Genomic DNA, 27,815 nt, shown 5'->3' with positions numbered 1-27,815 from the left:
GCGCGGCGCGCCGCTAGCGCCGAGGCCCCGCCCCCGCCCAGAGCGCCCGCCCCCGCCCAGAGCGCCCGCCCCGCCTGGGGATAGGGCGGTTGGGGGCAGGGAGCGTGCGCGCGGCCCGACCCGGGCGCGGGCGGAGGGGAGAAGGAGAGGCGCGCGCGCGGCGGCCAGCCCGCAGAAGCCGGGAGCAGCGCACGAAGGAAGAGCGTCAGCCGCGAGCCCGGGCGAGCCGGTATGGGGCCCGCGGGCTCGGGCGGCGGGCGGCGGGCGGCGGGCGGCGGGCGGGCGGGACTTGGCGCCGACCGGGCCCTGGGGCCCTGGCCGGACCGGATGGCCGAGGGCCTGCGCGAACGTGGTCTCTGGAAACTTTGTGTCGGCGTCCCCCACCTGCTCCCGGGCGTTTCTCGCATTCTTTGGGCGGCGGGGAGAGGAGAGGCCCGGAGCCCAACGCAGCGCCCCCTCCTCACTGCCCGACCCCGCCTCGCCGGCTCTCGGCGCGCATTCCTTCCCCCGCCCCGCCACCCTGGCTGCTCCCCAACTGCGGCGACGCCTGGGCCGGGGTCCCAGCCCTCTGGTTCCTTCGCGAGCATCCTTTCTGTTCCCCTCCCCCTCCCTGACCCCTCTGCTCTGCGGTCCAGCCATGGCCTCTCTGCCTCCTCACCCCGTCGCCACCATTCGCCCGCTCCGAGCCACGGGAGCGTCGGCGGCTTTTTGCATCTTCCAAAGGTTTCTGGTGCGTTGGTAGAAGCAACTTGACTTTCAGCAATGCCAAGTATTCAACTTGAGTATTTCCCTACGGTGGTGGATTGGTGAGCACAGTGCTAACATGTTTTTTAAATTTCTCCTAAGTACCCTTGCTCCAAAGCGAAGTTGAGTAGTTGTTTGTGTGCGAGAGGAGTTACATGCTGTATGTAGCTGCCTTAAGTGGATTGTATAACTATATTTTATTTAGGTGGATGTTTCCAATGGTGCCAGCCAGTGTTATGGTAACTGGGCATCCCAGAGGCAAGGGAAGGAGGAGTGACTTAAAAATGCAGTTATACTGTGTAGGGATTTTTTTTTTTAAGTGCCTTGTGCTTTTCATCCAGCAAGACCTCAGTGCGTTTAGCACGTGTTAACTAGCTGTTCAATGTAGTTTTATGAGAGAGGTAAGTAGAAAGCATTACGTCCCATTTTACGGATTTGAAAACGGAGGCAAAACGCCAAGTCCTGATTCTTTACTCACCTGAAAGCAATATGGACCAGAGTTCCTGGAACTCCTAGTCCATGAGGCGACTCAGAAATGTCATGGAATGTTGGAACATACTCCCTGAGATTGTATAGATCAGTTAAAAGTCACAGGGTGGGGCTGCCAGCAGCTCCACGCTTGGGACTCAGCTCTGTCACAAAGTTAAGTGATACGGGACAAGTCACAGCTGCTCTCTGTGTGTTTCCTAGTCTTTAAAATGAGGGGAACAAAGGTGCTGTATTCTTTGCAAAGTTGTGTGAGTGTGTCTGGAAGCTCCACTTCCTTGAGCTGCATTTGGTGACTTGTTACTTGTTGTGGACTCTTAAAGGCCCCCATTCTCAGGTTCCCTTTAGAAATGCAGGGAAGGAGGAGCCCCCAGAATGAATAACCGCCTCGTCTTCACCAGAGGCACCTGAGAATTCACATCAGGGACAGGCTGAGGCAGGGACCCCGATGTGGGTGGGAGCAGAGGGTTGCCTGGTGGAGGAAGGAAGGAGCCCTGCACAGGCGGCTTGACACATGGGCCCTACTCCTGCCTCCAGCTCTGACTCATCTTCTGACGCTTGGGGGAGGAGAGGTAGGTGCTTGATATTTTTGGCTTGCTTTCCCCCATAAAATGTGAGACAGTTTACTTCATTCGAAGGCTTTTTAACGTTAGTATCCAACGTGTCTATGCTGTGTTCTTAGCTGAAATCTCTCACATTGGTTGAATGCAGGTATGATTTGTGTAATGTTCTTTTTTTTTTTAAAGACTAGTCCTTTGTTTTATTAATTAATTAATTTATTTTTGCTGTGTTGGGTCTTCGTTTCTGTGCGAGGGCTTTCTCTAGTTGTGGCAGGCGGGGGCCACTCACTATCGCGGCCTCTCTTGTTGCATGGAGCACAGGCTCCAGACGCGCAGGCTCAGTAGTTGTGGCTCACGGGCCTAGTTGCTCCGCGGCATGTGGGATCCTCCCCGATCAGGGCTGGAACCCGTGTCCCCTGCATTAGCAGGCAGATTCTCAACCTCTGCGCCACCAGGGAAGCCCTGTGTAATATTCTTTAATACAATGATATAAATTATATTCTTACCATAAAAAATTGACCAGGTGTGTAAGTACAGGAAATCCTTTAAAACTTTAGCATTTTAAAATGTTGCTCCTTAGGGAAGGAACTGTGTTTGGTAGATTCTTTAGCAATTGGGATTTTATTTTAAGGCGAGGTGGATTACAAATACTTTTTCCCAATACCAAGAATTAATCATTCTCTGTTTGGAAAAAACTTAAAACTTTACAGATAAGATTAAAGCCTTCTTTTGAGCATCTGTCCCAAAAGTATTGGTCTATGTGTATTCTTTTAGACTTTTCTACGCATTTTCATAAATGTCTCTTTGCACAGTGATTTTTTTTTTTCTGGTTTGCATAGTCTGAAAACCTCTAGCTTTTTTTTTTTTTCCTGAGTGACTTTTTAAATTGAAGTAAATTATTATAAAATTAACTAATCCTGTTTATAGAGACTGGGTTTCTGTCTAGAACAGGTGGCATGTGTTTTAAGTACAGCTGGTTGTAAGGTTTTATTAACCCTGATAGCATGGTAGTATTTCTCCAGACAATGGAGAAATGACCCCTTCTTAACTTCAAAACAGTTAAATCATTAAGATCCTTGGCGATACTCTTGGTTGCAAATGAAAACTTCCCCATTAAAAAAATAAATCTACTGTATTCGTCTTTTCTTTGTTTGTGAGGAGGCATAAAAGGGAGTGGAAAGCAGGGAGAGTTGCTAAAGCAACAGCACCTAAGTATAAACTTACAGAGCGAATATTTAAGATGGTAGCTTTAGTTATTTATGAAAGCCTGACTGGGGTGAAGACAGAGAAAGGGAAATGTTAATGTGGGCACAGTTCAAATCAGTAATTTCAGAAGATAGGTGAGTTAAAACAAAATTCACATCAAGAGTGTATGGGTTTCTGGTGGTCCAGTGGTTAGGACTCTGCGCTGCCGAGGGCTCGGGTTCGATCCCTGCTTGGGAAACTAAGATCCCACAAGCCGTGCAGCCCGGCCAAAAAAAAAAAAAGTGTTTATAGGTTTATATGTTAGACATTTATTGAGACTTTTGCCATGCGAAAGGTTCAATGCTGACTGTTGGGGTAGAAGGCAAATAAGGTCCTTGCCTCATGAAGCTAACAGGCCAGTAATGATATTGAGAGAGGAACTGTTCTTTCCCCAGATAGGCCAGAACTGTAAGGGTTCTGAATTACTGGAAACCAACGTTGTATTTATTTAACTTTTTAATTGTGAATTATAACACACAGAAAAGGGTATAAAACATAAATGGATAACTTAATTACTTTAAAGAAACATCTGTGACCATCTTGCAGGTCAGGAAGTACCCTCTTCCCACTCTTTCCCAATGACCCCCTCTCTCCTTACCCCAGAGGTAACCCAGCCAGTGAATAACTTCATTTTTGTGAAAGTCATTTCCTTTCTTCTCTACAGGTTTTATCACCTAAATACTAACCCTAAACAATATAGTTTCATTTTGCCTGTTTTTCACTTTTATGCAAATGGAATTAATGTAGGTATTATTATAAATCCATTTTTTTGGGGGGGTCAACATCATATGTATATGTATGTAAGTGTGTGTATATATACATATATATACACACGTATATAATTTTTTGGTTCAAATTCTTGCAGCATTATAGTTTTTAAGATTCATCCACGTTGTTACCTGTAACTGTAATTAGTTCATATTTGTATGAATATACCACAGGTTATCTATTTGTCTTCCACTGTTGATGGACATCTGGGTTGTTTCTGGCCCAGGGCAGTTATGAATACTGCTGGTCATAGATGTGCATATCCTCAGCTTTACTAGCTGATGCCTATTTTCCAAAGTGGTTGTACCAATTCATCCAGTGGTGTCAGCCTTGAACTTATAATCCATTGTACTTGCTGTTTTAACCACAACATGTCTGGCTGTTTCTTGAATGAATGAATAAATTTCACCTAGGTGGCTTGATCCCTGGCCCTTCATGTGCCACTGTATTTTTTTTTTTTTTTTTTTTTTTTTGTGGTACGCGGGCCTCTCACTGTTGTGGCCTCTCCCGTTGTGGAGCACAGGCTCTGGACGCGCAGGCTCAGCGGCCATGGCTCACGGGCCCAGCCGCTCCGCGGCATGTGGGATCTTCCCAGACTGGGGCACGAACCCGCGTCCCCGGCATCGGCAGGCGGACTCTCAACCACTGCGCCACCAGGGAACACCCCACTGTATTTTTATACACTTAAGTTTGTATGGTTTGGACTACATACCACCCAAAGCTAGAGATGGTTTTCCAATCTATGTGGCTGACAGGTACCCAATAGAATCCTTCCATTGATTTTATTTTTTTAAACAGATGTATAGTTATAGGGAAATTTAAATATGCAAAATGAAGTATTATAAATTAAATGTCTAGGACAGTTATTAAATTATTAAGTTCAGGTGTTTGTTGAGTATCTACTGTGCCTGGTGTTATCTGCTAACAGTCTCTTTCTATCCTAAGGGCAGAAATACAATTTTGTACGTTTAGAAAACACCTTTTAACTGTCATCATGAAATTATCTCTGAATAATAAGATATACTAGCATCTGAAAAAAAAAAACCACCCTTACGTAGATCGTTTTCTTAGTTGGAGGGTTGATAGAAGAACAGTAGTCCAAAGAATGTGAGATTTGTAATTCCTTTAAATTTTTTCTGTAAGGCATCTTGGAAAATGGCTAAATTGCTCTATTATTTTCAGTCTTTACAAATCATGAATACTTTTTTACTCATATACTAAAGGTTTTTTTTCAGATTCTCTAAAATAATCATAATTTTAAAAATTACATATGTATAAATTAGAAGGTTTTTTTTTTTTTCCCCAAATTAGAAGTTTTTAAGAAAAGATACCCATAGCGGGAGGATGAAAAGTAGTGTGAGAACCTCTTAATCTGAGTGATGGGAGGAGAAATTTTGTGTTTCGTGGTATCCTTTTACAAAGGCTGTAATTTACAGAGGAGCTTTGTTTTCCACCTGTTGCAGGGAAGAGTGGGGAGCCCTGGTGCCAAGGTTACGGCCGTGTCCTGTTACGTGCAGCCCATGGCCCTCCCCGCTCACCTCAGCACTTCCCATTCTTGCTTTTACCCGGACAGAGAGTAACCTCCTATCCAGTTTGGTCAGCTTTCCCCTGCCATCTGGAGGTTTCAGTGGACAAAAAGGCCCTTCTGAAATTTATATGCAGCTGCTGGGCTTACTCGTGCCTTGTCCCAGAACAGTTTCAGCATGAGTGGAGCATGGCAGGCCTTTTTGACTCCTTAGGGCTTTGAGTTTGCAGAGCCACAGGAGAAAACTCTTGAACAAGAGGCTGTTGCTTCTGTTAACTAGTAAACAGTGATGTGGCAGACAGAGCACCACCAGAGCCTTCTGACCAGCAGCCCAGTGATTCTCATGCAGGGTCCTTAGAACCACTTGGAAAAATATTCCTTTGCCATATACTATGATGGCTTTATAACATAATTTCAGCTAGGGATTGGCAAATGGTTTTCTGTGAAGGGTCAGGTAGTAAATATTTTAGGCTTGTGGGCCATACAGTTTTTTTATTTTTATTTTTTAGCTTATTTTATGTTTGGCTGCATTGGGTCTTCATTGCTGCACGCGGGCTTTTCTCTGGTTGCCGTGAGTGGGGGCTACTCTTCGTTGTGGTGTGTGGACTTCTCACTGTGGTGGCTTCTCATTGGGAGCACAGGCTCTAGGCATGCGGGCTTCAGTAGTTGTGGCACACGGGCTCAGTAGTTGTAGCTCGTGGGCTCTAGAGCGCAGGCTCAGTAGTTGTGCACAGGCTTAGTTGCTCCACGGCATGTGGGATCTTCCCAGACCAGGGCTCGAACCCGTGTCACCTGCATCTGCAGGTGGATTCTTAACCACTGCGCCACCAGGGAAGTCCACAGTTTCTGTCGCAACTATTTAACTGGCCTTTTTAAGCTTGCCTTTGTAGCATGAAAATGCCACAGTTAATATGTAACAAATGAGCATGGCTGTGCTCCAGTAAAACTTCATTTATGAACACTGAAATTTTAATCTCATACAGTTTTTATGTGCCATGAAATAGTGTTCTTCTTTTGAATTCTCTTTTAACCATTAAAAAATGTATAAACCATTCTTATCTCATGGGCTGTAGAGAAACAGGTGGCCGAGCAGACATGGCCCGCCTGCCATAGTTTGTCGGCCCCTGATTTGAACAAGAGTAGAATGAGGTTCAGAGACCACTGCATTCTCGTTTAGCATATGACTAGTAATTAGTAGTATAATCTACAAAGAACTATGTGTATTATCTTTTTGTATAAGATTATTTCTTTAGGAGACAATTAAAGCCAACGGAATAACTTCAGGATCCTATGTTCTTTGACTCCTATTTAGCTAAAAACTTGATTCCTTCCTTTGCTCCAGGGAGGCTCAGATACACCCAGTTGCCCTCAAAATTTGGGAGGCCTGCTGTCCCTCAGCAAGGGTGAGGGTATGGAGCATCCAGCTAATGCAAGAGACTTACCTGCTTATCTTATTCTGCTCAGAAACTCTCATAGACAATTACAGACACCTTTGGTTTATAAAGAAAAATGGGAAGTTAATTCATCAGTAGTTTACAAATGAAGTTAATTTGGTGTAAAAGCACCAAAAATGTGGAAGCGGGCCAGAGGTATGATATAGAAGTCCCTGCAGGGAGAAAGTTGAGGCTCACTGCTTGAATTTTTTTTTTTTTTTTTTTTTTTTTTGCAGTACACGGGCCTCTCACTGTTGTGGCCTCTCTCGTTGCGGAGCACAGGCTCCGGACGCGCAGGCTCAGCGGCCATGGCTTACGGGCCCAGCCGCTCCACGGCATGTGGGATCCTCCCGGACCAGGGCATGAACCTGTGTCCCCTGCATCGGTAGGCGGACTCTCAACCACTGCGCCGCCAGGGAAGCCCCACTGCTTGATTTAAAAAATGTTGATATATCTAGTTAGACATCAAATGGTTAGATGATCAAAGAGTGCTCAACTGTTCACCATTGAGCTCTTAGTCCTGTGAACTTTATTCTAATTTATAAATTTGTTTTTGTCTCCCTTAAAGTAATAATGAACTTCTAAGGACTGAGATCTTATTTATGAAAGGACCTGAGATTTCATGATTCTGCTTTTCAGAGGGCAGTAGTGACTTTTGCAATTTTGAGGCAAAGTTATACGTGCCTTGGGTTTAATTGCTGACGTGATTTTTTTAAGTACCCTGGGTCTAGATGTTCTGACCTATACAAATCAAAGTTCACCACTTAACCAGGAGTCTATGATTCATGTTTAATTTTTACCACTTACTCTTTGAAGATTTAAAAGTATTATTTGTATAGGCTGTGGCACAAATTGGTTTTCAGTTATCACCAAACAAGCTCAAATGTGATTGTGGAATTTTGCAAGCATTTTCTGGGTTCAGGATGATCAGATTTTTCACACCCAAAGACCATCTCATACCACTTAGCAGTTTAGGATTTTTTAGATGAATATCCAGATTATAGATAAAGTACAGACTAAATTTATGTTCCTTAATTTCTTTCTTTTCAGTTTTTATTTTCTTCCCCAGTGAAGTGTACATTTTGGTAGTCTTTAGATCAGTTGATCTGTTGTGGTCAGATTGTATGACTAAGCAACAAATGGACATCTCATGGAGAAGGGGTTCTGGTCCCAGTGGGGTTACTCATTTTCTGTGTAAAAGCCTCTTAACCTCCATTTACCTCTGATTCCTCATCTGGGAACCATGACAGCAGAATGATGCTAATCTGTGAAAGGCTGAGCATGCTCGTGTGGCTTAAACAAAACAGGCGCTCGAGTTGGCTTCAGCAAGTCCAGTGGGACAGACCGAGGCAGATTAATGTGAGCTGTGTTTCTCACCCTTTAATGTGTATACAGATCACCTGGGATCTTGTTACGCTGTGGCGTCTGATTCTGTAGGTCTGGGATGGGGCCTGAGATTCGGCATTTCATTCAAGCCCCAGGTTGATGCTGCTGGGCCTTGGACCACACTTTGTGAGTAGTGAGGGGCTATAGAAAAGGGCTAGTGTTCTTCATTTGGAATCTCGAAAATAAGGAGGCTCTTGCAAGGCAAGAATGGCAGCCTGTTTTAAATGGATTGGAGAAAAAGCATGAGAGTGTAATCTATGAGACACTTCCCCAAGAAACAAACAACTCAGGTTTTCAGCACCACTGACTGTTTTACTTTGTCTTGACCCTGTGCCTTCTCTGCATTACTGCAGCACCTGCTGTTTGTACCACTCATTTGATTCGCTTATTCTTAGTCTATCTCTAATCGTTATTCATCTGTTTTATTCATTTAAAAAAATATTTATTTTTGGCTGCGTTGGGTCTTTGTTCTGCGCGTGTGCTTTCTGTAGTTGCGGCGAGCAGGGTCTACTCTTTGTTGTGGTGCGCGGGCTTCTCATTGCGGTGGCTTCTCTTTGTTGAAGAGCGCAGGCTCTCTAGGCGTGCAGGCTTCAGTAATTGTGGCACGTGGGCTCAGTAGTTGTGTCTCGTGGGCTCTAGAGCACAGGCTCAGCAGTTGTGGCGCATGGGCTTAGTTGCTCCACGGCATGTGGGATCTTCCCGGACCAGGGCTTGAACCCGTGTCCCCTGCATTGGCAGGTGGGTTCTTAACCACTGTGCGACCAGGGAAGTCCTCATCTGTTTTATATGTGTATCTTGTGTCATCTCTTGAAGATGATAAAATCCTCAATAAAATCCAGGGTGATGTCTTCTGTTACTTTATATCCCTGTTCTAGTGACTATTGCTGTATAGCACACCATTCCAAAACTCAGTGGTATAAAAATCAGTTTTATTCTTGACTTACAGGAATCTGTGTGTTTGCTCACAGATTCCTGTAGGTCAAGAATTTGGACCTCATGTAGTGGGGACAACTTGTCTTTGCTCCACAGTGTCTGGGGGTGACTTAATGGCTGGGAGCTAGAATCACTGAAGTGTCTTGACTCACATATTTAGTAGTTGATCCTGGCTATTAGCTGGGATCTCCGCTGGGCTACTGGCTGTAACACCCACATATGACCTCTCCACATGGTGACTCTGCCTGGCTTCTTTGGGCTGCCTCACAGCATGGCAGCTGGGCTCCAAGAGCAAGTCTCTAGTGACTAGGGAGAGGTGTTTGACATGTTTATGATCTAGCCTCTGAAGCGTCATTTCTACTCTTCTCTTTTGGTTGAGTTGGTCACATTGTAAGAAGGTCATGGGGGATGCAGGGTATTGTTATGGCCATTTTTCGCCAATACATTCTGCCACAGTCCCCAACAGCACTTAGAATAGTGTTGAACACGTGGCATGAACTCAGTAAATACTGTTGTGTGAATGAGTGACAAGTAACTTAAACACCAAGGTGGATGAGGACCAGACTAAAAAACTCAATTCCAAATGTAAATAGATTGCCCCCTGATACCCAAATAAATGTATACGTTCACCTTTTATAGATAGTTATTTATAGTCTCTTCTACTTATTCTGTTTCCAACATGAGAATCTATGAATTTATCGTATGGAACTAAACTTCTAAAGAATGTGCATCTCTGTCACTATTAGCATGTTTTTTTTCCTTGCTCTCATCAAGTGGACTGCCTGTGTCCTCCTTTGGACTGTGGTATATTCTCCATCCAGCAGCTGGCTAGTGTCTTAAAATGATCAACCTTTGTTAGGCTCAGTTCATGGGCTAGTGGTCCACATGAGGATATCGAGATGTCAGCCAGGTCACGACTACACAGGCAGTTGCTCTACAGCTACACACTGGGGGAATACCTGTGGCCAAACTAAAATGGTGATTCTCAGATTCTTTAGTTCTGTGTGTATTATGTGTATTTATTCTCTTCCTAGCCATCTTATCAGTTAAATTATAAGGTGGGAAAAGCAAAAACAACCCCTCCTCCAAATGAGGTGTTTCAGCAAATTACTAAAGCTTTCCAGATTAACTGAGAACAATTTGTGAATATCCTTTATTTCATTTTATTTTAACATGAATATAACTCAGTATTTGAATTTTATTCTTAATTTTTTAAAAATAAATTTATTTTATTTATTTTTGGCTGCATTGGGTCTTCGTTGCTGCTTGCGGGCTTTCTCTAGTTGTGGGGAGAGGGGGCTACTCTTCATTGTGGTGTGCAGGCTTCTTGCGGTGGCTTCTCTTGTGGAGCAACGGCTCTAGGCGCGCAGGCTTCAGTAGTTGTGGCACACGGGCTCAGTAGTTGTGGCTCACGGGCTCTAGAGCGCAGGCTCAGTAATTGTGGCGCATGGGCTTAGTTGCTCTGCGGTATGTGGGATCTTCTTGGACCAGGGCTCGAACCCGTGTCCCCTGAATTGGCAGGCAGATTCTTAACCACTGCACCACAAGGGACGTCCCTATTCTTAATGTTTTATCAGTAAGTTTTTTCCCTTGAATTTTGCCACACTGTGATTTTTATTTTTAAGAGTATTTTAACTTCTTTCACCAGTGGAACACATTTATGATTTAATAACGAAATGCAATGAGAAAAGCAGTATTTATTTACAACAATGTAGGCTAAAATGTCTCTATTTTATTTTTATTATTATTTTTTTAAAAAGATGAATTTATTTATTTATTTTTGGCTGCATTGGGTCTTCTTTGATGTGCGTGGGCTTTCTCTAGTTGTGGCGAGTGAGGGCTACTCTTCGTTGCGGTGCAGGGCTTCTCATTGTGGTGTCTTCTCTTTTGTGGAGCATGGGCTCTAGTGTGGGCTTCAGTAGTTGTGGCATGTGGGCTCAGAAGTTGTGGCTTGCAGGCTCCAGAGTGCAGGCTCAATAGTTGTGGACCAGGGCCGAACCCGTGTCCCCTGCATTGGCAGGCAGATTCTTAACCACTGCACTACCAGGGAAGCCCACCTCTCTTTTAAAAAGGGTGACTTTAAGAGTGTTTTTTTTTTGAAAGAACTAGATAAACATTTACTTCAATGGAAGGAGAAAATGTGATTACGTAGGCTTTTCATGTATTAAAAAATAAAAACAATGTAGGCCTCCAGTATATACTGCAAACCTGAAATCCCTAAAGCTAAAAATATCTTAGATCATTTTACATGGTCATCTCTAGCACCACTGTGGCCATTTTTCTGCTTATTCAACATGAGGAGAAAAAGCAGTAGACAGAATTTCAGTTCTTTTACTCCTGATTCTAGTGATTTTTGTCATTAACAACAAAAAAGTAGCTTCTGTGGCTGTGGAATGGATGCTCTGAATAGACTGTGACTCCAGGTAGCAATTCTGCATCTGCTGCCGGTATAGACGCTGGTGCCACATTCCAAGAGCTCTCCAGTGCAGGGAGCAGGCAGTTGTTAATAGCTTAATGCATTATTGAGATTACAGGCCCACTGGGTAGACACTAATTCTGCATTTTGTTTAGCATTTAGCACTCTGATGTTTGTTATTCACAGAGACCAGCAACATCCCTGACATTTCTGATAACTTGTTAAAAAACAAACAAACAAACAAAACACCTCTCTGGGGTTGGTTTAGGATACCTCCTCTTTTTTGTCTTTCACCTCACCCCACCCCCATTCCACTGGCCAGGAAAGCATTTTTCCCTCCAAGAAGTAAATGCAGCTGCCAGAGCAACTTGGGAGGGCTAAGTGGAACACCATGGACAGCGACATGGACACTCCTTGGTGTTCTCTCTGGTCATCCTTGTCCCAGAGACCAGTGTGCTGCAGTGGGAGTGGTGCTGTCACTCAGAGGGCATCTTGCAATCATTGATCCCTCAAACGTGGTCATTCTTGTACTCTCCTAATAGATATCCTTCTCTGTTTTCCTGTACACATTCACTAAGTTGATTTTGATACACCTGTGATGTAATATGCATGTTTTCTTTTATTCATTATGATCAGAATCTGCTAATCTTAGAAATGAAGCAAACTAGGGCTTCTTGGTGTGCCTACTCTGGGACTGCTCCTTGCTGAGGTCCGTCTGCTATCAGGAGAGCATTCTGGGTCCTGAAAGGTGTACCTGTCTGTGGCAGTATTTCCCTCTTCTGGGCAATAGGAGAAACCGGAGTAGCCCATTTGGGGTCAGTCTTCTCTGTGTGTAGCATTTGAACATGTCCTGCTTAGGCAGATCTAAGGCCCCTCATGCACTGAAGGTGCCGGTGGTGTGGGAGTCCTGTAGGGCAGGTAGTGAGGCCGCAGCCACCCCCGGCACAGGCACAGAGAAGTGGTGTGTCGGCTTGAGCAAGGGATCCAGACACCTTGGATCTTTTCTTGGCCCTGTGACTTGTCTTCTCCAAGTTGAAATCATCTCACCCTTTCTGAACCTTGTATTTTTCGATCTGTAGAAGGGGTCGGGAGTGTTGGCCAGAGGAGCATCTGTATATCTGTGCCCTCTGAGTGCTCTCTGGCAGAAGTTGTTTTTCTAAACCTTGGACTCAGCTTTGGCATTTTAAGCAGGTTTTTGGCACGAGACTGACTAGCAGCAGCAGGGAGGGAGCATCAGGTCTGTCTCACTTGGATTCTGCCCTGAGGACTCACGATCTGCGTTCTTTTCCCCGCAGCACCAGGTACCCTATCACTGCCCGACGAATGGGAGTTAACTGAGTAAGCTAGGCTTTCAGCCCACCCATCACTTACCCATGGCCCTTGATGAAGACCTTTCTGCTGAAAAGGCCAGTGAGCCTGGTACACAGGCCTCAGGAGGGCAAGTGGCTTTCCCAAAAGGATAATTATTTGGGAGACCACAAAACTGAGTCCCTCTTAATTAGACAGTAACTAGATAACCTGGTTGGAAATTTGATTAGCATCTTCCACATTGAGGATGGAGTTGTCACCAGCAGTTCAAAAGCCTGACTTTGTGTGTTTATTACCACGGTGACTTTGCTTTTTAAACTATTAGGATTCTGCCAGGGAAAGACCTGGAAGTGGCATGAGACTGTGCTCTGCTGCAGGACAGGCTGTTCTTACAAAGTTCTGCCCGTTTCCATGCATATCTGACCCTTACATCCGCACGCCATTTCCTTATGCGACTACTTCCTTGTTCGTCTTCATGACGCAGTTTCACCTGTATACGTCTGGGTACCTCTGTATCATTGGTCAGCAGATGTGGTCCCCAAACGAGGGGTGGTAAGCTTGGGCGAGGCAGCTCCCTTCAGGCACGGGCAGTTTCTGGGGAGAGACTTGTGATCCGTCGGCACCTGCATTCTGAGTGCCTCAGTCTTGAAGGGGAATCTGGGTGGCACACCACAGCATCCACCTCTGCAGCGGTTCTCAAAGTGTGTCCTCTGACCAGCAGCATAAGCATCACGTGGGAAATAAGTGCCAGCTCTAGAGCCCCTCTCCAGAACTACTAAATCAGAAACTCTGGGCATGGGGCTTAGCCATCTGTGTTTTAACAAGCCCTCCAGGTGATTCTGATGCATGCCAAGTGTGAGAACCACTGCAGTATAAAGCTGGAATTATTTTAATTTTTTAAATTGAGGTATAATTGATATAGAACATTGTGTCAGTTTCAGGTGTACAACATAATGATTCGATATTTGTGTATATTGCAAAATGATCAACATGGTAAGTCTAGTTAACATCTGTCACCATACATAGTTAACAAATTTTTTTCTCCTGTGATGAGAACTTTTAAGATTAAGTTTCTCTCTTAGCAACTTCCAAATATGCAGTACGATGTTAACTATAGTCTCCATGCTGTACTTCACATTCCCATGACTTACTTTATAACTGGAAGTTTGTATCTTTTAACCTCATTCATCCATTTAGCCCCCACCTCAGACAGCCAGCAGTCTGTTCTCTGTATCTATGAGCTTTTTTTTTTTTAAGATTCCATGTATAACTGATGCTGTACAGTATTTGTCTTTCTCTGACTTCACTTAGCATAATGCCCTCAAGATCTGTGTTGTTGTAAATGGCAAGATTTCCTTCTTTTTTATGGCTGATTAATATTCCATGGTATGTATATATACTACATTTTATCTATTCATCCATCCATGGACACTTAGGTTGTTTCTGTGTCTTGGCAGTGAACATGGGGGTGCATATATCTTCTTGAGTTAGTGTTTTCATTTTTTGTTGGATAAATACCCAGAAATGGAATTGCTAGATCATATGGTAATTCTATTTTTAACTTTTCAAGGACTCTCCATACTGTTTTCTGTAGTGGCTGCACCAATTTACATTCCCATAAACAGTGCACAAGGGTCCCTTTTTCTCCACATCCTTGCTAACACTTTTTATTTCTTGTCTTTTCGATAATAGCCATTATAACAGGTGTGAGTGAAGTGATATCTCATTGTGGTTTTGATTTGCATTTCCCTGATGATTAGTGATGTTGAATACCTTTTCATATACCTGTTGATCATCTGTATTTCTTCTTTGGGAAAATGTCTATTCAGATCCTCTGCCCATTTTTAAATCAGATTGTTTGGGGTTTGTTTTTGCTACTGAATTATACACACTGTTTATGTATTTTGGATATTAACCCCTATTGTTCATATCATTTGCAAATATTATCTCCCATTCCATAGGTTGTCTTTTCATTTGTTTAGTTTCCTAAACAAAAGCAAAAGCTTTTTAGTTTGATTTAGTCCTACTTTTTTTTGCTTTTGTTGCCGAATCCAAAAAATCATCACCAAGACCAGTGTCAAGGAGCTTATCACCTCCTATGTTTTATTCTAGGAGTTTTATGGTTTCAGGTCTTAACATTCTTTTTTTTTTTTTTCTTTGGCGGTACGTGGGCCTCTCACTGTTGTGGCCTCTACCTGTTGCGGAGCACAGGCTCCGAACACGCAGACTCAGCGGCCATGGCTCACGGGCCCAGCCGCTCCGCGGCATGTGGGAGCTTTCTGGACCGGGGCACAAACCCGTGTCCCCTGCATCGGCAGGCGGACTCTCAACCACTGCGCCTCCAGGGAAGCCCACATTCAACTCTTTAATACACTTTTTGAGTTTTTTGTTGTATGGTATAAGGTAGTGGTCCAGTTTCATTCTTTTGTGGTGTTCAGTTTTCCCAACACCATTTATTGAAGAAGCTGTCCTTTTCCCATTGTATATTCTTGGTTCCTTTGTTGTAAATTAATTGACCATATATACATGGGTTTATTTCTGGGCTCTATTCCGTTTCATAGATCTATGTGTCTTTTTTATGCTGATGCCATACTGTTTTGATTACTATAGCTTTGTAGTAGTTTGAAATCAGGGCGTGTGATGCCTCCCAGCTTTGTTTTTTTTTCCTCAAGATTGCTTTGGCTATTCAGGGACTTTTTGTTTCCATACAAATTTTTTTTTTTTTTTTTTTTTTTTTTTTTTGCTGTATGCGGGCCTCTCACTGCTGTGGCCTCTCCCGTTGCGGAGCACAGGCTTCGGACGCGCAGGCCCAGCGGCCATGGCTCACGGGCTTAGTTGCTCCGCGGCATGTGGGATCCTCCCGGACCAGGGCACGAACCCGTGACCCCTGCATCGGCAGGCGGATTCTCAACCACTGCGCCACCAGGGAAGCCCACCATACAAATTTTATGATTGTTTATTTCTGTGAAAATGCCATTTGATAGGCATTTGATAATTTTGATAGAGATTTGATAGGGATTGCACAGAATCTGTAGATTGCTTTGGGTAGTATGGACATTGTAACAATACTAATCCAGTTCATGAGCACTAAATATATCTTTCTATTTATTTGTGTGTTCTTCAGTTTCTTTTATTAATGTCTTATAGTTTTCAGTATACAGGTCTTTCACTTCCTTGGTCAAATTTATTCCTTAAATATTTTATTTTTCCTGATGCAGTTTTAAATGGAATTGTTTTCTTAATTTCTCTTTCTGATAGTTCACTATTAGTCTATAGAAATGCAACAGATTTCTATATATTGATTTTGTATACTACTTTACTGAATTCATGGATTAGTTCTTTTTGTGTGTGTGTCCAGTACAGGGTTTTCTAAATATAATATGTCATCTGCAAATAGTGACAGTTTTACTTCTTCCTTTCTGATCTGAATGCTTTTTATTTCTTTTTCTTGCCTAATTGCTCTGGCTAGGACTTCTAATACCATGTTGAATAAAAGTGGTAGGAATGGGCATCCCAGTCTCTTTCCTGATCTTAGAGGGAAAGCTTTCAGCTTTTCATCACTGAATATGATGTTAGCTGTGGACTTGTCATATATGGCCTTTATTATGTTGAGGTATGTTCTCTCTATACCTGCTTTGTTAAGAGTTTTTATCATAAAAGGATGTTGTATTTTGTCAGATGCTTTTCCTGTACCTGTTGAGATGATCATGTGATTTTTATCCTTTTCTTAATGTGGTGTATCACATTGATTTGCGGATGTTGTACCATCCTTGCATCCATGGGATAAATTCCACCAGATCATGGTGTATGATCCTTTTAGTATATTGTTGAATTATGTTTGCTGCTATTCTGTTGAGGATTTTTCCATCATGTTTATCAGAGATACTGGCCTGTAATTTTTTTTTCTTGTGGTGCCCTTGTCTGGTTTTGGTAGTAATGTAACACTGGCCTTGTAGGATGAGTTTGGAAGTGTTTGCTCCTCTTCTGTGTTTTGGAAGAGTTTGAGGGTTGGTATGTATTCTTTTTCTTTTTTAAAAAAATTTATTTGGCTGTGCTGGGTCTTAGTTGCAGCACATGGGATCTTCGTTGTGCAGGCTCTTAGTTGCGGCATACGGGATCTACTTCTCTGACCAGGGATCGAACCCAGGCCCCCTGCTTTGGGAGCACAGAGTCTTAACCACTGGACCACCAGGGAAGTCCCTAGTATGTATTCTTTAAATGTTTGGTTGAATTCACCAGAAAAGCTGACTGTGTCCCGTACTTTTGTTTGTTGAGGGGTTTTTGATTATGGATTCGATCTTCTTCTTAGTTATTGGTCTTTTCAGATTTTCTTTTTCTTCATGATTCAGCCTTGGTGTATAATTGTTAATAGTAGTCTCTTATGATCCTTTGTATTTCTGTAATATCAGTTATAAAATTTCTTCCTTCACTTCTGATTTTGAGTCCTCTTGTCTTTTTGTGTGTGTGTGTGTGTGAGTCTAGCTAAAGGTTTGCCAATTTTATCTTTTCAAAGAGTTTCTCTTAGTTTCACTGATCTTTTCTACAGTGTTGTCTTTTTAGTCTCTATTTATTTTCATTCTGATCTTTGTTATTTCCTTCCTTTTACTGACTTGGGTTTTCGTTTGTTCTTTTTCTAGTTCCTTTAAGTGTAAAGTTAGGTTATTTTTTTTAAAAAAATTATTTATTTATTTTATATTTGGCTGTGTTGGGTCTTCATTGCTGTGTGTGGGCTTTCTCTAGTTGCAGTGAGCGGGGGCTATTCTTCGTTGTGGTCTATGGGCTTCTCATTGTGGTGGCTTCTCGTTGCAGAGCATGGGCTCTAGGTGCACGGGCTTCAGTAGTTGTGGAGTGTGGGCTCAGTAGTTGTGGCTCGAGGGCTGTAGAGTGCAGGCTCAGTAGTTGTGGCGCACGGGCTTAGATGCTCCACGGCATGTGGGATCTTCCCGGACCAGGGATCGAACCCATATCCCCTGCATTGGCAGGCAGATTCTGAACCACTGTGCTACCAGGGAAGTCCCTAAAGTTAGGATCTTTATTTGAGATCTTCCTTGTTTCTTGATGTGTAGGCATTTATCATTATGAACTGCCCTCTCAGAAATGCTTTTCTTGTATCCCATAAGTTTTGTTATGCTGTATTTCCAATTTCATTTGTCTCAGGTATTTTTTGATTTCTCTTTTGATTTCTTTTCTGACCCATTGGTTGTTCAGTAATGTGTTGTTTAATCTCCACTTATTTGTGAATTTTCCAGTTTTCTTCTTGTAATGATTTCTAGCTTCAGACCATTGTGGTTCAAAAAGATGCTTCACGGGATTTCAATCTTCTTAAATTTATTAAGGCTTGTTTTGTGGCCTAATATATGTCCTAGAGATTGTTCCACGTGCACTTGAGAAGAATGTGTATTCTCTTGCTTTTGGATGAAGTGTTCTGTATATATGCGTTAAATCTACCCAGTCTAATGTGTAGTTTAAAGCTGATGTGTCCTTCCTGATATTCTGTCTGGATGGTCTATGCATTGATGAAAATGGGGTATTGAAGTCCCATATTATTGTATTGTCTGTTTCTCCCTTGAGGTCTGTTAATATTGCTTTAATTAATTTACTTTTTAAAAATTTTGGCTGTGTGGTGCAGCATGCAGGATCTTAGCATGTGGGAACCTAGTTCTCTGATCAGGGATCAAACCTATGCCCCCTGTACTGGGAGCACAGAGTCTTAACCACTGGACCACCAGGGAAGTCCTAATATTGCTTTATATATTTAGATGCTCCTATGTTGGGTGCATAAATATTTACAGCTGTTATATCCTCTTGTTGGATTGACCCCGTTTATCATTATGTAATGCCCTTCTTTGTCTCTTTATTTTAAAGTTTATTTTGTCTAAGTATAGCTACCCCAGCTTTCTTTTGGTTTCCATTTGCATGGAATATAAAACATCCTTTCATTTTCAGTCTGTGTGTGTCCTTACATCTGAAGTGAGTTTGTGTATCCTTACATCTGAGGTAGGCAGCATGTCTTTTCCTTTTTTTAAATCCATTCAGCCCCTTTCTGTCTCTTGATCGCAGAATTTTGTCCATTTACATTTAAAGTAATTATTGATAAGTATGTACTTACTGCCATTTGGTTAATTGTTTTCTGGCTGTTTTGTAATTCCTCTGTCCCTTTCTTCTCTTGTTGTGCTACTTTGTGGTTTGATGATTTTCTTTGTGGTATGCTTAGATTCTTTTCTTCTTAGATCTTTTGTGAATCTGCTATAGGTTTTTGCTTTGTGATTACCATGAGGCTTACACATTAACAATTTATAACAGTCTAAGTTTAAACTCATTCTAAAGCACAACATTTTTACTCCTCCATCCCCCACATTTTAATGTTTTTTATGTCACATTTTACACCATTTTATCTTGTATATCCCTTAATTATTATATTTTTACTACTATATCTTTTAATCTCCATACTAGCTGTATGAGTAATTAATCCATACCACCTTTACATTATATTTTTCTAAAGTGTACCTTAGTTACCTCTACCAGTGAGATTTATACTTCCATATGTTTTCCTGTTACTAATTAGTGGCCTTTATTTTCAGCTTTAAAAAGTTGCGTTCATTCTTTTAAGGCCAGTTTAACTTTTGCTTGTGTGGAAAACTCTTTAAATTCTGAATGACAACTTTGCTGGTATTTTTGTCTGGAAGATTTTTCTTTCAACACCTTGAATATATTATGCCACTCCCTTCTGACCTGCAAAGTTTCTGCTGAAAAACTTGCTGATAGTCTTATGGGGGTTCCCTTGTACGTAACTAGTTGTATTCTTCTGGCTTTTAAAATTCTCGTGTTTTTAACAATTTAATTATAATGTGTCTTGGTGTGGGTATCTTTGGGGTTTGGTTTATTTGGAACTCTCTGGGCTTCCTGGATCTGGATGTCTGTTTCCTTCCTTAGGTCAGGGACGTTTTTATCCCTTTTCTCTCTCTTTCTTCTCTTTTGGACCCCTATAATATAAATGTTGGTCTGCTTGATGTTATCCCATAAGTCCCTTAAGCAATATTCATTTTTTTTCATTCTTTTTTCTTTTTACTGCTCCAGTGGTTTGAGTTTTACTGCCCTGTGTTCAAGTTCACTGATCCTTTTTATGCTGTCATCTAGTCTGCTGTTGAACCCCTGTAGTGTATTTTTCAGTTAAGTTATTGTATTTTTCAGCTCTGTGACTTTTTTCATACTTCCTTATATTTTCTGTCTCTTTGTTGAAGTTCTGTGTTCATCCATTCTTTTCTTGAGTTAAGTGAGCATCTTTATGACCATGATTTTGAACTCTTTTTAACAGGTCAGTCACTTATCTCCATTTCATTAATGACTTTTTCTTTCTTTTTTTTTAACATCTTTATTTGAGTATAACTGTTTTACAATAGTGTGTTAGTTTCTCCTTTACAACAAAGCGAATCAGTTATACATATACATATGTTCCCATATCTCTTCCCTCTTGTGTCACCCTCCCTCCCACCCTCCCTATCCCACCCCTCTAGGTGGTAATGACTTTTTCTGAGGTTTTATCTTGTTCTTTCATTTGGAGTATATTCCTCTACTTTTTCATCTTAATTTTAGACTCTCCCTGTTGGTTTCTGTGCATTAGATAAAAGAGCAACCTCTCCCAGTGTTGGAGGAGTGACCTTGTGTAGGAGATGAATTCAACCCTGCCTTAATCTTGGTTGTCTCTCAAACCTTTGTGATTGACTAAAGAGACTATTTTATTTTTAGTGGCTCCCAGTAGTTGCAGGTGGGCCCAGACCTGTCAGTATTCTTTAGGGAAGGGTCTCAGTCACCAGCTTTTAAAGTATGTAAATATACAGTCTTGTGGGATGACTAACAGTAAGTCCCACTGTCTACCAGAGCCAGGTGATCTAGAGGTGTCCCTTGGGCAGCAGTGACAAAAATCAGGAAACCAGAAGAGTATACAAGTTCCTTTCTGGAAGATACCAGAGACTTGGAGTGAGGCAGAGGGTGAACACACAGATGGCGTCCACTGGCTTCTGTCCCCAGAGTGTGCCAATGCAGAAGCTGGCCCCTTACGCTGAAACTCCAGGAAAAGCAAATAGGCCTCTTTCACAGAAAGACTGAGGGTGTGTTTCAGTTGTCTGTCTGTGTTGTGCCCCAGGGTTGGTAGCCAGCCAAGATCTGTTTGTCCCCAGAGCTAGGTGATCAAGAGGTGTCCCCTGGGTGGCAGCCACAAAAGCCAGGGCACCAGACACACATAGAAGCTACTCTCCGAGAAACACTGGTGCTCTGGAACACAGCAGAAGGACAGCACAAAGACAGTGCCTGCCTGTGAGGTCTTTGGGAGAGGATTACAGTAGACCCTTATATGTGTGTTTAATTAGAAGCCTGCCTCTTAGGTTGCAACCTATAACTACTTTTTAAAAAACTATTTAAAAATGTTAAATATGCACATGTCATAGGGCTCAGCCCTTCCACTCCCAGATATTTAACCAAGAGAAAGGAAGGCATATATCCACACACTTACACATGAGTGTTTACATCAGCTTTACTTGTACTAGTCTAAAACTAGAAACAACCCATTTCCATCAATAGGTGAAGAGATAAACCATGTTGTATCTGCACAATGGAATACTAGTCAGCAATAAAAAGGAATGACCTGTTGATAGACACAACGTCATGGATGAATGTGAAAATAATTATGCTGAGTGAAAAGCCAGACCAAACAGAAAAACTCTACATTGTATGATTCCATTGTATAAAAGTCTAGAAAATGTAAACTGTAGTGACAGAGAGCAGTTCAGTGGTTGCTTGGGAATGGGGCTAGAGGGTGAGGGAGGGATAAATTATAAAGGAGCATGAGGAAATTCTGGGGGTGACGGATATGTTTATCATTTTGAGGTCATGGTGTCTTGAGTGTACACGTATGTCAAACCTCATCAAGTTGTACATCAAATTTTATGTCAGCTATGTCTCAACAGAGCTGTAAAAAAATGAAAATTTAAGTGCAGTGGTTACGTGGGAAAGGCAGAGGGACATACGGGGGAGGAACACTTCTTTTTTCAGTTATATATATTCTTTTCCATTATGGTTTATCACAGGATATTGAATATAGTTCCCTGTGCTATACAGTAGGACCTCATTGTTTATCCATCCTGTATATACTTTGCATCTGCTAATCCCCAACTCCCAATCCTTCCCCTGCACCCCACTTTGGCCACCACAAGTCTGTTCTCTATGACTGTAAGTTTGTTTCATAGATATGCTCATTTGTGTTGTATTTTAGATTCCACATATAAGTGATATCATCTGGTATTTGTCTTTCTTTCTGACTTCGCTTAGAATGAGAATCTCTGGGTCCATGAACATTGCTGCAAATAGCATTATTTCATTCTTTTTTATGGCTGAGTAGTATTCCACTGTATATATGTACCACATCTTTATGCATTCATCTGTTGATAGACATTTAGATTGTTTCCACGTCTTGGTATTGTAAATAGTGCTGCTGTGAACATAGGGGTGCATGTATCTTTTCAAATTATAGTTTTGCCTGGATATATGTCCAGGAGTAGGATTGCTGGATCATATGGCAACTCTATTTCCAGTTTTTTGAGGAATCTCCACACTGTTCTCCATAGTGGCTGCACCAGTTTACATTCCCACCAACAACAGTGCAGGAGGGGTCCCTTTTCTCCACACCCTCTCCAGCATTTATTGTTTGTAGACTTTTTGATGATGGCCATTCTGACTGGTGTGAAGTGATAACCTCATTGTCATTTTGATTTGCATTTCTGTAATGATTAGCGATGTTGAGCATCTTTTCATGTGCTTATGGGCCATCTGTATTTCTTTGGAGCAGTCTATTTAGGTCTTCTGCCCATTTTTCAATTGTGTTGTTTTTTTGTTGTTGAGTTATATAAGCCGTTTGTATACACTGGAAATTAAGCCCTTGTCAGTGGCATCATTGGCAAATATTTTCTCCCAGTCTGTAGGTTGTCAGTTTGTTTATGGTTTCGTTTGGTTTCTGTTGCCTTGGGAGACTGACCTAAGAGAACAGTGGTACAATTTATGTCAGAGAATGTTTTTGCCTGTGTTCTCTTCTAGGAGTTTTATGGTGTCATGTCTTATATTTAAATCTTTAAGCCATTTTGAGTAATGTTTCGTGAGGGTGTGTTCTAACTTCATTGATTTGCATGCCACTGGGGGAAGGAACACATTTTTAATGATACTGATTGGTGTTCATATTGTTACATAAATAAGAGGGCCAACCTGGAAGAGAATACAAAATGAAAGCAATTTCAAATTGCTCTCCACCACCAGCACCTCCTGTAGTTGACGTTCAGAGCTGCAGCCACCTCTGCAGCACGGCTCTTCGCAAAGCTGGCTGGCTGCGGGCACCTGGCCTGGCTGCTGCACCCACTGTAGCATCTAGCACGCTGCACGCAGTCCCACCCTGCCAGGCGGGCTGTGGGCACAGGGGAGAGATTCCAGCTTGCTCTGCATCTCTTGCTGGCCCCGTGAGCAGAGCCTTACATTTCACTATGTTGTAGTCTCTGAATCTCCTCAAATTCGTCTCGGTTGTGCCCAAAACGGCACTTAATATTTTTCACACCATGGGTTATGTGTCATTAACAAAAATCTGAGACTTGGGTTGATACTTCTTACTGGCACATTCTTTAAAGGCACATGGAGATATATTTAACGTGCTTTCCACTTCCTAGATTTATTCCAGTCAAACCCAATTTCGTAGTAAAAACCCAGGAGGAATTCTTTTGAACTTCCTGATTGACCGTATTCTTGCCTCTTTGTCTTTCTGCAGATCTGAGTTGTATCCACTCTGATCAGCACTCACTCACTTAGGACTTTCCAGACGCAGGACTTCAGAGTAATCAGACTCCTCAAGTGAGTAGCCCCAGCATCACCGGTCTGTGGAACCGGGGGTGTTCTTGTCTAACTGAAATCACTGTGGGCATCCTTACGGTACCCTGGGTGGGGATAAGCACACTTCTCAGAGGGCACAGACTATAAAGTGGTATGAAAGATTATATGGAGATTATATAATATTGAATGTCTTTTATAATAACCACTGTACTAATGAAAGAATATAGATGTTCAAATGTTAAATTTTAATTCCAAGACATCTTAAGCCAGTGGGATACATCTTGGAGCTTAGAATTGACTGAGGAAGGTGAAGTTATTTAGCCACACCCAGGGTCAGGTCAGCCAAAATGCTCATTAAAACTTAGACGAATGAATTTTTGAGACCATGGCCTTCAAATCGCCTACGATTGTTTCCATGGAAATGACATAGCACAGGTATTCGAATGTCACAAATATGATAGTTAGTTATTTTTTAAATTATAAAGGGCTAAGGTGACCATATGTCCTGGCTTTTCTGTAACTGATCCAATTCAGTATCTCTTTAGTCCACAAAGGCCATGCATTCGATGTATTACCTAAAGCGATATCGTTTTTATGCTTTGTAGTAAGTATAATCTATGTACGATCTCTATGTCTAGATTTAGGTTGAGGAAAATATGGCCATCATGGCTGTGGAAGTAGGCAAGACGTATATGAAAGAACATGGCCACAGAAAGGATCACAAGTTCTGATTTCTTCCCCAGGGAACACCACTTCCTTCAATAAGAGCAAGACCCTGCAAGGTTGTTGTTCAGGGATTAGTTGGGCTTCTTTCTGTCTTTAACTTTTCCTAAAATACGATGACTTTCTATTTAGTGCCTTAAAAAAAAAAAAATCACCAGAGTGCTGACTTTTACATTGGTTTTGCATATTGGCATCTTAGACTACTTTTCCTGTTAATCGATGAAAATGATTTGTCTACGTCCTGGAAAGAACACACTATTATAGAAAATAAGCATCTCTAATCCTTTCAACTTCCCATTCCACAAACATTGCAGAAGGCTGTGATGAATCAGTAGCATTTAAAGTACTGACATATACCTGTATTTTGCAGGAAAGTGACTGTAATTTCCAGTTCCTTGGTGGAGGAAAACAAAAACACTCTGGTCTTGCTTCCAATGATGCAAGTGTGATTGCTGGCGTCTTCATGAGCTCCAGAGGTCACAGCACGCTACCACGGACTCTCATGGCCCCTCGGATGATTTCTGAGGGAGACATTGGAGGCATTGCTCAAATCACTTCCTCGCTCTTCCTGGGCAGAGGCAGTATAGCGTCCAACCGGCACCTCCTCCAGGCTCGTGGCATCACCTGCATTGTTAATGCTACCATCGAGATCCCCAATTTCAACTGGCCCCAGTTTGAATATGTTAAAGTGCCTCTGGCTGACATGCCTCATGCCCCCATTGGACTATACTTTGACACCGTGGCCGACAAGATCCACAGCGTGAGCAGGAAACACGGGGCCACCTTGGTGCACTGTGCCGCAGGGGTCAGCCGCTCGGCCACGCTCTGCATCGCATACCTGATGAAGTACCACAATGTGTGCCTGCTGGAGGCGTACACCTGGGTGAAAGCCCGGAGGCCCGTCATCAGGCCCAACGTGGGCTTCTGGAGGCAGCTGATAGACTACGAGCGCCAGCTCTTTGGGAAGTCGACAGTTAAAATGGTACAGACACCTTACGGCATAGTTCCAGACGTTTACGAGAAGGAGTCCCGACACCTGACGCCTTACTGGGGGATATAAGTCACCAAAGCCTGCATCAGCAGCGCCTCGAGCCGCGCCAGCGTCTGCCCCCCCTCCTCACCTTTCTTTCCAAATGGCTGACTTCTGGTTCTCCCTGAAGTGTTTTTTTACACTGGGTGTTCATATCTATCTAAAGAGAGAAGGGAGGGAGGGGAGGAACGTAAGAGGAATGCTTTCATGGCTACTGACATTTTTAAAACTAACATTTTGGAATAGTGTTTATGAAAATCTTTAACTGGCTTTTAATCATTTTTAACAATTTGAACAGTTTAATAAACTGGCTCAGCTCTATTCTCAATCCCATGCCTTTTGGCACCATGGGAGGAGCTCAGCGCAAAAATCACTTTGGGCCCTGATTAACCCTTTAGATACAAGCTTTGCCCAAGGCTGCCGACCAAACAAATGCTTAGGGAACATTGATACCAGTGTCAGTCTCTACTGGATCAGCCCTCTTTCCTTTCCCCCTATTATTTAGTGACTGTAAATTAAAAAAACAAGCCTTTATTATTTAGCTGTTAAGTAATTATAATGAAACCTGCTGCAAACACCCTGTTGGAATCAATGTGCCCCAGGACTATATTAGCATTATTTTTAATAAATATATCTGCTTAACATATTGGCATTTTTACTGATAAGAATTTCAGGGTGTGTGTGTGTGTGGATAAGGGAAGAAAGATGCTCTCCAATAGCTAGTAAGTAAAATATGGCTCCTGTGATAATTATGAATGCTCCTTAAACCAGACATCCCACTTGAATCATGTCAGCATTGCCCATCCTTGCAGACGGGCAGATATTAACATCATTCACAGTGTTGGAACAGTAGAAAACAGCACAGTGTACTTAATAAAAGGTGCAGTTTTCAGCTGTCTCTTGGGAACTGGAGGGCACCAAAGCAGTGAGTCCTCCATCAAAGGAACTTTTCTTGTTTTTCTATAAACTTTAAAAACATATTTACTTTTGGCTGCACTGGGTCTTCCTTGGTGCACGCGGGCTTTCTCTAGTTGTGGCCGGTGGGGGCTGCTCTTCGTTGCAGTGTGAGGGCTTTTCATCGCGGTGGCTTCTCTTGTTTGCGGAGCAGGCGCTCTAGGCACGCAGGCTTCAGGCTTCAGTCATTGTGCACATGGGCTCTGGAGTGCAGGCTCAGTAGTTGTGGTGCATGTGCTTAGTTGCTCCGCAGCATGTGGGATCTTCCCGGAACAAGGCTCGAACCCGTGTCCCCTGCACTGGCAGGCGGATTCTTAACCACTGCGCCACCAGGGAAGCTCCCAGAAACTGCTTGGGACTTGGTAGAAGTTTCTATTAGCTCTTCTCTATTCCACGCTCCTGGGAAACCACTGGGAGTTACCACGTTGCTCCTTACTTTTACAGGGGAGCTGCTTGTCCCAGCAACGGCTTTGTTTTACTTCATTTCCTTGCTTATCTGTAGAAAAATTTCCTAGATTTTCAGTCTGTTTGTTTGGCAAGAAGCCCTACGTATGATGCCAGTGGCCACATATTTATATACATTATATCCTCCAGATTTTACCTGGTTTGTGGCAATGGTTTCCCTCTAAATTCCACCTTTTCTTATTTTTATACAATTTGTCCACTTTTATAAACATGCACCATTACTGTCTAGAAGGAAAAATTAAAATGAAATTAATAGTTTCTATGGGAAATCAGAGCAACCCATAAATGCCTCAGCAGCACATGATCAAAAATCAATCAGAAAAAAACAAACTGGCTGTGGCGGCTACGGCTTCTACAGTATGAAGGCAAACTCTAATAAGTCTGGTAGTCTCTGGATAAACGTGCAAAAATCAAATTGTATATAGTAAGGAAACAACTGGTGACAGATGTTCTTGGTAATTAAGAAAAATTCCTGCAGAAATCCTGGCAAATGCCACTACTGGGATGTAACTTATTAGCACTTGGGAAGCCTAACACCTTTCCAATCTAAATGTTGGAGTTTATTAGCTAAAGGTCACGAAGGAAGGTACATGACCTCCAAGGTGTGACAGGATATTTTGTAGCGATCCCCAGTGCAGAGCAAACATTTCAGATTTCTATAACATAAAGGTCCTATAATCTTTTCAAAGCTTAAGAACACGCTAGTCATCAAATAAAAGGCAAGTAGAAGGCATCTGTAAATTAGCAAAGAATTATGCATATGCACACAAAAGATACATAATTTAAAATATGTAACCTATATGAACTAACTAGTACCCACAGGAAAAATAAAGCATGGATAATATCCTAATATACCCTGTGCTGCTTCTACCTCAAGCATGTCCAGACAAAAGTTACACACTAAGCCATAAAAAAATTTAAAGGCAAAATACAACACCAAAACAGTGCTTACTAAACTGCCACTCAAGAAGGGGGT

At 42.4% G+C, this 27,815-nt stretch overlaps 2 protein-coding genes across 19 annotated transcripts in view; one reads left to right on the top strand and one right to left on the bottom strand.

The window, feature by feature from the left end:
- The first annotated feature begins 81 nt into the window (after nt 1-81).
- On the top strand, nt 82-26,066 carry DUSP14 (dual specificity phosphatase 14). Of its 2 annotated transcripts, none has more exons than XM_059048678.2 (3): nt 82-229; nt 23,606-23,688; nt 24,761-26,066. In XM_059048678.2, exon 3 carries the CDS (start codon nt 24,854-24,856, stop codon nt 25,448-25,450), a length of 597 nt encoding a protein of 198 aa, XP_058904661.1. In that variant the 5' UTR covers nt 82-229; nt 23,606-23,688; nt 24,761-24,853; the 3' UTR covers nt 25,451-26,066. The 2 variants fall into 2 exon arrangements, with proteins under 2 accessions (XP_058904661.1, XP_066876900.1); XM_067020799.1 differs by lacking the exon at nt 82-229 and adding an exon at nt 1,823-1,941.
- The window catches only part of SYNRG (synergin gamma), a 101,324-nt gene continuing 93,833 nt past the window's right edge, over nt 20,325-27,815 (bottom strand). For 16 of the 17 annotated variants that reach the window (XR_010838081.1, XR_010838074.1, XR_010838077.1 and 13 more), the window contains 3 exons: nt 26,406-26,870; nt 25,512-25,580; nt 20,325-24,911 (listed from right to left, as the gene is read on the bottom strand). The gene's annotated coding sequence lies outside the window, so the exon portion shown is untranslated. The remainder of the gene's footprint in view (nt 24,912-25,511; nt 25,581-26,405; nt 26,871-27,815) is intronic. The other variant, XR_010838075.1, reaches the window with a different exon arrangement.

This window comes from Kogia breviceps, chromosome 19, assembly GCF_026419965.1.
Source record: "Kogia breviceps isolate mKogBre1 chromosome 19, mKogBre1 haplotype 1, whole genome shotgun sequence".
Lineage (NCBI taxonomy): Eukaryota > Metazoa > Chordata > Mammalia > Artiodactyla > Physeteridae > Kogia > Kogia breviceps.
The sequence above is the reverse complement of the archived record's forward strand: the minus strand, read 5'-3'. Positions and strand labels throughout refer to the sequence as shown.